This window comes from Sesamum indicum, linkage group LG3 (assembly GCF_000512975.1).
Source record: "Sesamum indicum cultivar Zhongzhi No. 13 linkage group LG3, S_indicum_v1.0, whole genome shotgun sequence".
Classification (NCBI taxonomy): domain Eukaryota; kingdom Viridiplantae; phylum Streptophyta; class Magnoliopsida; order Lamiales; family Pedaliaceae; genus Sesamum; species Sesamum indicum.
The window spans coordinates 14,182,658-14,194,424 of NC_026147.1; the positions used below are offsets into that span (position 1 = coordinate 14,182,658).

Here is an 11,767-nt window from a genome sequence, read left to right on the forward strand (position 1 = left end):
AAATTGTCAGTAATGCTGAGATTATTGGAAATATCAGCAAAGGATGGCCAACTCCAGGAATCCCAATCGCTGGATGTCTTGGTGATCAACATGCAGCCATGGTGGGACAAGGGTGTCGGAAAGGTGGAGCTAAGAGCACATTTGGCACAGGGGCTTTTATACTTCTAAATACGGGTGAGGAGATAGTTAAGTCCAACCATGGGTTATTGAGCACTTTGGCATACAAGCTTGGGCCTAAGGCTCCAACTAATTATGCTCTAGAGGGCTCCATTGCAATTGCTGGCGCAGCTGTTCAATGGCTTCGGGACAGTCTTGGCATAATTAAGAGTGCGAGTGAGATCGAGGAGTTGGCCTTGCAAGTTGACACGTGTGGAGGTGTTTATTTTGTACCAGCATTTAATGGGTTGTTTGCCCCATGGTGGCGTGATGATGCTCGGGGAGTCTTAATAGGGATCACAAGGTTTACGAACAAATCCCACATTGCTCGGGCTGTGCTCGAGAGCATGTGTTTTCAGGTGAAAGACGTTTTGGATTCAATGCACAAGGATGTTGGAGATAAGGGTGAGGCTAAGAACGACAAGGGGGAGTTTTTACTCAGAGTTGATGGTGGTGCTACTGTCAACAACCTACTAATGCAAATTCAGGTCTAGTTTCCATCCTCTATGTGACATTCCTTTATCGTTTGCTTGGGCCTATTCCAGCAGTTCCATTACCGCCATAACATTAATATATACATCAATAATGTATTCTTGACTGCCGGGTTTAGTAACAACAATTTGGTTCATCAACTATGTTCCTATAGTAATGCATAAGAGATGTATGATATACATAAGCATGATTACATGGTTTCATGATCTTCTATCATCTGTCGTTTCTTCCTATTATGTCTCATATATAGGGTATCTAGCTGCATTTATTGAGTTCCTAGTAATTACTTCCTTGCTGAAATAACATGTTTCATAGGCCACTGAGTTCTTTGTTTTCTTTTCTCCTAAGTCGACAAGACGATCCTAACCAATTAAACGTTGCCATTAGCAGGCTGACTTGATAGGGAAACCGGTCGCGAGGCCTGCTGATATAGAGACAACGGCCCGTGGAGCAGCTTATGCAGCTGGATTAGCCATCGGCATTTGGACAGAAAAGGATATATTTTCTTCAGGTGAAGAGATGGATAAACCCACCATTTTCCGGCCGATAGTCGATCAAGAAGTGAGGAAGAAGAAGGTGGACTCCTGGTGCAAAGCAGTTTCAAGAACTTTTGACTTGGCTGACCTCTCTCTGTAATCACACTCTTGGAAACACACTCAGTTTTACAGTTTTTCCTTGTGTTCTTTGATGAATTCAGCAACTTTTTCTCTGTGAATTCATTCGTCTGAGATTAAATATTAAATAATTATTTTTTTTCTGATAGCTTAAACTTTTAAATATTTTCATAATTTCATATAATATTTCACCGTCATCCCTTTTTTATCGTTAAAAAAAAAAAAGAGTTTTACATTTTAGACATCAGAAAACAAACATAGTTGGCATATGGTGGGTGTGTTGGAGGCATAAAATATTAATTGATTTTATATTCAAACAGTTTAAACTGTCAGATGACGTAATGCAGATCCGTTTCTTTGAATTAGTTGTTATGTTGAGGTGTGTATATAATCTCATTAATTGGAATTCATGGTCATGATTTCATTTATCAATAATGCTCAAGATTAGCTTCTCACTTAGAAGTGATTTCCTGTTCAATCATTCCGCAGGCGTTGGTGATCTATCGCATCAGTAATGTCGTTAGGGGACAGCTCAATGGTTTGAATTTCAAAAAATAGACACACAGGGTACACATCTTGAGTGTGTGGGTTTGTGATGGGGAGAAACAAAAAGGAAAAATCATGCTGAATGAAATTAAAAATGAAAGAAGCATTATTTACGTTTAAATGTACATGTGATTTAATTAAAACCTGCTCCTTGATATATACACATATAAATGATAAGTATAACATTTTTTTTATGAAAATAATAATGTAAATTATAATAAAATATAATCTATACTTTAAACATTTATGAAATTATGTTTGTAATGTTTTGTTCTATTTTGTGTTTTTATTTTTTAGTTTTTGAAATAGTAATTAAAGAAAAAATATGTTTATTTACACGTATTCTTATTAAAAATATATTTTGATTTGATATCACAGTATAATATAAAATACAATTTCATTAACTAACCTAAACATATTCTCATTTTACACGAAAATTCATATTTTTCACTGTAAGTAAAAATAAAAACACAAACAAATGTAATAATTAATGAGATTAATATTAAAATATAATTTTCAGATATTTAGAAATTTTAATAAAATTATATAAAAAATTGTATTCTAAATCTTTTTAAAGCAATAAAAACGTGGGTATTGAGTTTGAACCTTGAGTTCTTGTCAAATTGCTAAAAACCCGACCTGTTGCCATCCATATTCCCGTCCCCCTTGTTCCTTCCCTACAATGGGATTAAGAAAAAAAATACGAAAGAAAAAGGAAAATATGTAACGGGTAAATATTTGTTGACGTCATTTGAAATGAAATTATAAAAAAATAAGAATAGAGGGCAGTGAAAGTTTTTTTAATAAATAAAATAAAATAAATAAATCTAAGTCTGTTGTTGTTGAATTGAAATCAAATTGAAAATTTGAAACCAAAAGGAGAATAATTGCAACGGGAAAAACAATAAATGCCATTAATTTTCAATTCAAAAAAAAAAAAAAAAAAGTATTTACTTCAGTTGCATCATGCATGAGTCCTACTTCTTACGTAATTATTGTTCAATGCCTCAGTTATTAATTGTCGTTTGATTCAACGGTTGACCCATCTTTTCAAAATTTCTTTTGGAATTAAATTTTATCGAAATCACGTTTTGATGAAAGCTACAATTTATAGTTTTTAATTCTATTATAATTATTTTTTATTTAATATTACCTATGATACCAATTAAATTCTTCCCCAACCACTTGACACGTTGTTAATTTTGGAATCTATGATTGTATATTCAATTATTAAAATTATTCAGATATCGTAATCACTTTTTCTAAAATCGATTCTAATCATAATTAATTATACAGCAGCATGGATAAACTGATGCATGTGTTATTATAATTAGTATTTATTAATCAGATCAAATTAAATAAAATTTCCTCGAGAAAAAGGTGTGATAATAGTGTCGTCCACACAAAAAACTTAAATGATTGAGAGTGTGGGATTGGCATCTCCCAACTTTTCCAAACACATCCTATCATCATTTTACTTTTGACTCTATCAAAATTTTTTCTTATGGTTTCATGGATAATTAGCTCAATTTTCTCCACAACAATCCACTTTTGTCTTCTTTCTTACTGGTAAATGATAATTTCTAGTAACATTTTTTTTAAAATTTATTTGGATAATTTTAAGTATAAACAATTTCAAATCTTTCAAATTTAAATTTGAACTATGTTTTGTCGAGTGATGATTGATATCAACTTCTTTTCTCATGGAATCATTTGAATTTTTTTCTTGACAAAGTCTTTCCTCGGATCCAAATACGCTATAAATTTAGATTTATCTAAATAAGTTTGAAACATTTGTTATTACGGATTTGAGAATCATAATTTCAAGTCCAATCCATATTTGGATTGAAGGATTTGGATGTAAAGAAAGAATTTTAGGAAATAATTTAAAAAATGACTTTATATTAAAAGAATTTAAAATTCATCAATATTCAAGAAAACACAATTAAAAGAGTAAATTATAACGATCTCCCCTGAGGTTTGGCATAATTATGAATATCCCTCATTGTTTAAAAAATTATCAATATTCCCTGATTTTAATGACCGTCTAAAAATTAGCTCATTCTATTAGTTTCCATTAGGTTTTCATCAATTTTTTTGTTATGAACTAACTAAAATGTCCTTGTGAACTAAGGATTATATTTATATTTATTTTTAAATTTTTTATTGACTAGTGGATAATTTTACAAATCTTTATTTAAAATACAATAAGGGCATAATTGCCAATTCAAACCCCCATCTAAGAATTACATAATTTTATCAAATGTTAGGGGCCTATTTATAAATTTTCAAACAATGAGGGGGCATTTATAATTAAGCCAAATCATAGAAAAACTCATTGTAATTACCCTAATTAAAATATAGAATTGAAGAGTTTGAAATTCTTTGAATATAGAACGATCGAAACATATTAAAATAATTTGTTATTAAGGATTTGAAATTTATAACTTCAAATTCATCAATTCAAATATAGTTGAGAGAATTTAACCTAGAGATAATTAGTAGATGAGGCACTCACTCCAAAAAAAGGGTAAATTACAATGGGCTCACCGCTCCCCTTTATTTGTCATAATTACAAATATCCCCATTATTGTTTGAAAAATTATAAATACCTCTCTTGAAATTAATGGTCATCTAACAAATACCCCACTATAATACTTTGTCACGAGTGAGTATTTGTTATACAATCATTAATTTTAAGGGGATTATTTGTAATTTTTTAAACAATGATTGAGTATTTATAATTACGATAATTTTAAAAAAAATCTAATTTTCCCTTAAAAAAATATAAGTGAAAAAAACAATAATACTCTATTTTTATTACAACTTTCACCATCAATATCTCACTTCTACTCCTGGTCCCTGGAGGGCTAATTTCCTAAATTACTAATATAGTTAATTTTATTTCCATCACATATGTTTATTTTTACATGATTTTTCTTTTTTTTTTTTTTTTGGGTGCTTAAATAGTGAATTCAAATTCAAACGAAATACTAAAAGTGGGAAATATGGCATCATTGAGTTGCAGACAACTTTTTTGTAGCATAGGGAATTAGGCACTTGATGAGACCAAATAGGCTACTCATTTTTGTAATGATTAATAGCACATTATGTTGATTTTGCTAAATTTGGTATGACCTCAAATGTTCTTGGATTCACTCATGCAATTTTGGGTGAAAATTAAAATGATTTTTTTGTTAAGGGTCCTCTCAAGGATCTTTATCACTAATGGAGTTCAATCACAACTTTGTCATTCACATGACAAAAATTAAATATGGGACTACATTTATTAGCCCAATGTCTCAAAAATTGTATTTTTCATTTCATAACTCAAATTATATATATTTTTAATACCATTATTTAAAAAATTCTTGAAAATAGTATTATGATTTATAATTTTCACTTTCAATCTTCCTATCAACTTCTGCTAGAAAATTGAAGAAAAAAAAATCATGTGCAAGTAACATGGTCGCTTCTCTCCATTCTGAAAAGATGACAGCCACGTTACTTGCACGTTGTCTTTTCTTTTAATTTTCTTGTAAAAATTGGTGTGTGATATGAAAATAAGATATTCTGCAAGTTATGGCCGGAGAGACTTTTTGCACAAATCTCATTCACTAATTACAGTCAGTGACAATTTTATGACACAATTTCAATCTCGTAAGTAATGGGACTGAAAGTAGTTTGTGACAATTTTTGCAAGTTATACAACTTGGTAATAATGCAAATGCAATGAGACTATTTTATGCATAATTTTATTTACACATGTATAAAATTATTTATTGTCGCTAAGTCGTCACTATACACTTGTTACAATTATTTATAGTGATAGTCTTATTTATAATTTTTGTGATTAATAATTATATTGTGACAAGATCAAAATTATTGAAGATAATACATAGATATTTATTATTTTCTTTGAGTTAATTACACTTAAACCCGTTCTGAAATGTGAAATTATACCTTCCCCAAAAAAATTATAAAATTACACTTACACCCCCTCCGATACTTTTTCTTTGTGACTCTTTTACTCCTAATCCAGCAATCCGTATTGATTATTGACAATATGGATAATCTTGTCTTCATCAAAAAATACCCTTTATCTAATGACAACAATTCGAGAACAATAAATTAATACAAATGTACTCTTTCAACTTTATACATATGATATTTACTCCCTTATAAGTATAAAAATATTATTAGGATAATGAATAATCTAAAATGTTGAATGAGGCGTAAAATTGAAAATTTACATCATTTCTTTATTGACATCAACATCTTTCATTCCAATCCTAACAAAAAGAGTACAGTTATAAACAGAGGACTTCGAAGGAGATACAAGTGTAATTTCATATTTTTTTTAGGAAATTAAAGTGTAATTAATCCTATTTTATTTTTTACTGTCAATTAAAAGTTAATTTTTTAAAAAAAAAACATAATAAAATCTTATCCCTGGTGACATACATGTCTATCCTCCACAATAATTTAGGGTGCATGGATGCTGTTATAAATTATTGGTGAAAGTGGTGGCAGAGAAAGAGCAGCACAGCAAGAAACAAATGATCAGTGAAATGAAAGGTCCCGTGAAGTCAGAAAAACCATTTCAAACTGCAAACACACACAATAATGAAAACTAAAAGCCAAGAAAATGCTACTCAAACAAACAATATTTCAACAGCTTTTTCCCAACTTCATTTACCCCACGCAATCTATGGGTAAATCAGGAATATCTGCTCACCAGACTGTCTTTATACATTTTTATATGATAATGCATGTGAGGATGTATATCTTTAATTTGATTCGATATCCATTTTGTGGACTGTTTATCGTCTGGACGCCTAAAAGCTCATATTTTAATCATGTGAATCCATTCATGTTTGAACTAGGGTGTTTGGGCAGCCTTATTTAGAGCTGCTTATAAACTCAAGCATATTTATAAGATGTTATATTTTATTTTAAAATTTTAATATTATAAAACTTATAAAAAGTAAGTAATTACTATGATTAAAATTGAAGAATTTATTTAAAACCTTTAGAAATAATTCAAACGAGCTTATAAACTTTTAACGTCTTATCTTTTGATCTTACTAGCGAAACACTTGTAAATATTTTTTAAAATATTTTGTAGAGTTTATAAGCTCATTTTTTAGTATTAGATGATTATAATTGAAGATCAGCTCCAACAAGTACGATGAGTTGTACACGCATGTTCTTAAGTTTCACAAACATTGTATCTAATTGAGGTACTCACCATAGATAAGACCACCTCGACTCGAGCACCAACTTCGACCCAGCTCAAGAAGTAGGTGTATATCAGTATTTTCTAGAGTAAACTACAACAAGTACTTCTGAAATTTAACATAATTGCAAATACCAATTCATCGTTTGAAAAATTACCAATACCTCTCTAATTTTGATAAAATTATGTAATTATTGGATGCAATCCTGAATTTATCAACTTTATCAGTACTATCTATGGTTTTTTCTTTTTAAAAAAAAGTTTGAAAAACTGTAAAAAAAAAAAAAAGGCCGGACGAGATGAATTGAAAACTTTGAAAAATTGTCCACTTTATTCATAAAAAAATTCAAATTTTTTTAAAAAATTATAATATATTATCTATAAAGACATTTTTGTTCAACTCACTACAAAACATAGATAGAAACCTAATGAATTGAAATAGTTATTATACAACCATTAAAATCAAGAAATATTAATAACTATTCAAACAACGATCTTATAATTGTGCTAAACTTAAAAAAAAATCATAATAATTTACCTTATATTTTATAAGACAATCTAAACTGATTCCCTTTTTAGGTTTTAGGATTCAAACCCATAATCTAAATATCACATAAACCAAATAGGTGCATACCATTATTCTCAAAGTAGGGGTGCAAAAAATTCTACCGTGGGGGGGGTGAAGAAAACAAAATAGGGGTGGTGTGGACGGGGGTCCATTTGATTGAAGGCTGTAAGTCTACTCCTGGTTTCCCGTTTTCAATGCCCCCCCACCCCCCCGCTGACCCCCTGAAACAAAACACCCCCCACCCCATCATTCATCATTCATTCACAGCTCATTTCCCATTTATTGCTTTCCTTCTTCACTTGTTTTTTTTTTTCTTTAAATGTTTAAAATTTATTTTTGTACAGGGAAATGAAATTGCTATTTCCAGGCATTTGGGGACCAGCCATCATTCTTCATCAATTTTTCTTCTGCATGTTCAAGGAAAACACTCTCATTCATCCATTTATCATCTTTTCTTCTTGTTTTTCAATTACAATGTTCACAATATATGCCCTTCTCTATCTTAATATATATATATATATTGTTACTATTGTTATTCTTTATGTCTTTTTTTTATTAATACATAACGTGTTGATTTATATATATTATTTTTATTTATTAGGATTAAGTATATTTGGATTTTTTTTTAAAAAAAAATATAAAATTACACTTACACTCCATTAAAAAATTCACTATTTACACCTAATTTTCTTACATCAGGGTTTGGATGAAAATGCTAATATTGGCAAAAAAAAAAAAAAAATAGTATGAATTTTTAATTTTACCTCTTATTTAACTTTCCCATATAATAATTTTGTACTTATAAGAAAAAAATATAATAATATTAACCTCACTCCATATATATATATATTATATTTATTCCTTATAAGTACAAAAATACTTAGAAATATTAAATGAGAGGCAAAACTAAAAATTGGTGTAATTTTTTTACTAACAAACCCCAACTAAAGGAGGTCATGCATAAATAGAAAATTTTCAAAGGGGTTTAAATTTTTTTTGAGAAAAAAATATAATTTTATATTTTTAAAAAGTGTCTAAATATAATAACCCTATTTATTATATATTTTAAAATGATTTATTATATACTCATAAAAATAATGTGCGAAGAAAGCTAGTACTTATTTAAAAGGAACATTAACTCTGATCTTTTTAAGGTGACTCGAACTGAATATTTATTATCTTTAGTCCTAGTAATTAAATTTCATTTAAGTATGTGTATGATATTATTTCACACCAAGAAATTTAAAATAAAATAAAATAAAATTTCGTTTTTGTTTTTTAAGAAAGAAAAAAAAAAAAAGTAAAAAAATCAGCATAAAAGCAACCCCATTTCATGCCTCTCTTCCCGCTTCCCTTTTCTTCCTTCTCATAACTCTCAAACCCTCTTCCATGGCTTCTTCCAACCCCAACCCGCCCACATTCCCAAACGGGTTCGACCCGACCTCTATTCCTAACACCACCTTCGTTCAAGCCGACCCTTCCACGTTCCGGGCCGTCGTCCAGCGACTCACCGGCTCGACTCCTACAAAGCTCGCCGGAAAAACAACCCCCGGCGAGATGGGTCCCCGGAGACCCGCCTTCAAGCTCCACGAGAGAAGGCCGACTGCCAGAAAGCTGGAGATCAAGCTCAAGCGCCGCGCCGCCGTAGCCGCCACACTGCATTCTCCTCCTTCTTCTGCTCCAAGAAACCACCGGAGTGAGAATATGGTCATGGTTTCGCCAGTTTCGCCGCTGGAGTACCTGGCGGCGCGTGGGAGCCCTAGAACTCCGAGATCACCGATGGAGGAAGAAGAGAGAGCGATTGCTGAGAAGGGTTTTTATCTGCACCCGAGTCCGTTAAGCACTCCGAGAGGATCCGACCCGCCGGAGCTCCTACCCTTGTTCCCTCTTCATTCACCCAGAGAGAACAATGATTCATCATCTAATTAAGTTATTTCTACCCTAATTAATTATTATTATTACTAGTAATTGTTTTCTTGAATTAATTAATATTTAATTATGTAATTTATGTATGTGGGATGTATGTATCTGTAGTTTTATAAATGTTTAGAACTTAGAATTAATATTTAATGTGAGGGTGATGATGCTTTTGTAGTAATTAATGTGACTCTAATTGCATATTAAATTTTGTTATAATTATAATTCCCTATTCGTTGTTTGAAAAATAATAAATACTCTTTTTGAATAGGGAATATTTGTTAGATGTCTATTACTTTAAGAGGTATTTATAATTTTTTAAATAATAAGTATTTATAATTACAACAAAATTCAAAAGAGTTTATTGTAGTTGCTAATTGTGTTTTATTAATTTATGTAGAAGATTATGGTGAGGTGGTATAGTTAGTTTCTTGGAGTTGCAACTCCAACTTTTTCCAATTGACCTTGGAGATAGATAGCTGCAGTTTTCAGGTTTGTGTGCATGGAATCTCAACAGTAGCAGCTCAATAAATACCCTCCAACTTTTTATTATTAAATGTATTTTACTTAATACATATATTATATAAGTATGATAAGTTCTTTTTAAGTATAAAAATAATGTGAATTTTATACACTTGATATAAAAATATGATTACTTATTATAGTAATTAACCTGAATTGTGCAGTAGCCAACGATTATTGCAAGTGAGCTGGCCAAAGACATTAACTACATTTAAAAAATATGACAAAAGTTTTGAGGATAGTAAAATTTTGGTTGATGTTCATTAACTCTACCCAAAGCTTACTTTTTTAGATTGAGTTTATTTGACTGTAGTAGATAGTATTGATTTGTTATAATATTTAAGTCAGAGTGATTTATAGTGTAGAGAATTATTCATATTTTTTTAGTGTGTAATGTTACTTTTTATTATAGATAAATTAAAGAAACATATAATATGAAAATTTAATAATTAAACCAGAAATCCGTTAAGGTATAAGTAATAAGTTATTAAATATAGAATTTAACTATTGTCCGTTGTATCATGTAAATTAATATGTCTACACCATGTTCAAGTTGTTAGTATTAAGGTTAATTTGTTGAATTTAGTTGTTTTCTAGATTTTTTTTGGTGGTATGCATACATATGACACCACAAAAAAAACAAAGATTTTAGAGAAAAAAAATCAAATGATGATTGAATATTTTCCATTCATTATATGTATTAAGTGATAGAGAAATTTAATTTTTCACAATAATTAATATGTATCGGAGTCCAACAGCACCATAATGATCGAAAGATTTTCAAGAAAATTCTAAAATCAATGGAGAACCAACCTGCAAAATAGTGGTTAACATTTCGATGATTAAGTCAACATTTGAATTATTAAAAAAGAGATTGAAAAACTTGAAATAATGTAAGAATGTGGTGTGAAGTAGTAAAATATTGAAATGTGAATGAGAAAGAGCTCGTACCCTTGTTGTTTTGTAAATGAGCAAAAGTGTGCAAGTGTGAGTGATCAAAATTACCATTATGACTGCACTATGACATCTATTTATAGGCCGTTTTGCAAAATCAAGAAATTAGTTGCGACAAATGGTACATTATTGGAAAACTGCATTTGTTAGTTGGTACACCTATTGGGCTGATCAGTGAGGGACCACGTTTTTTTAATTTGAACCTTAGGAAAATAGTTGATGGGGTATAATAATTATTAGTTTCATAATCTTAACAGTGATTATTATTTTATAAAGAAACTTGTCAAGAATTAGTGACAAAAAAGTTTTAATAACATAAGTATAACAAATTTAATTTCTAATTTTTTAGAAATTCGACCTAATTCCACTACTACTACAATTTTAAAATTAGTAAGTAATTTAACCGACTTCAACAATCAATTAATAATTGTATTGTGATAAAATTAAAATTTTATTTCATTAATTCAATTTGAAGTGTGTATTAATATAAAGACCGCTACGAACATATATAAAATTTATTTTAATGAAGTAAGAATTTTTTCTATATTCTATTAATGGATACAACTTCGTGCAATGAAACATAATTTAAATAACAAATTTAAGACTTCATGACTGTAAGGTTATAGTCTCGAATCCCAGTAATTTGTGTATTTCTATCCATTTTATTAATAGTGACTACTTTAACAGAACTTGTAATTAATTAATTATATAAATTATTATTAAATATTGATAATTAATATATTGATTGAGCCACTAACC

The 11,767-nt window shown here is 29.7% G+C and overlaps 2 protein-coding genes across 2 annotated transcripts in view; both read left to right on the forward strand.

Annotated features, from left to right (window-relative positions):
- Window positions 1-1,410, forward strand: part of LOC105158355 (glycerol kinase-like) — a gene marked incomplete in the record, with an annotated part of 3,128 nt that extends 1,718 nt beyond the window's left edge. Inside the window, 2 exon segments of the mRNA XM_011075086.2 lie at window positions 1-644; window positions 1,039-1,410. Coding sequence (XP_011073388.1) covers window positions 1-644; window positions 1,039-1,284 — 890 coding nt within the window.
- On the forward strand, window positions 8,931-9,714 carry LOC105158356 (VQ motif-containing protein 11-like). Its single transcript, XM_011075087.2, has one exon. It carries the CDS (start codon window positions 9,005-9,007, stop codon window positions 9,542-9,544), a length of 540 nt encoding a protein of 179 aa, XP_011073389.1. The 5' UTR covers window positions 8,931-9,004; the 3' UTR covers window positions 9,545-9,714.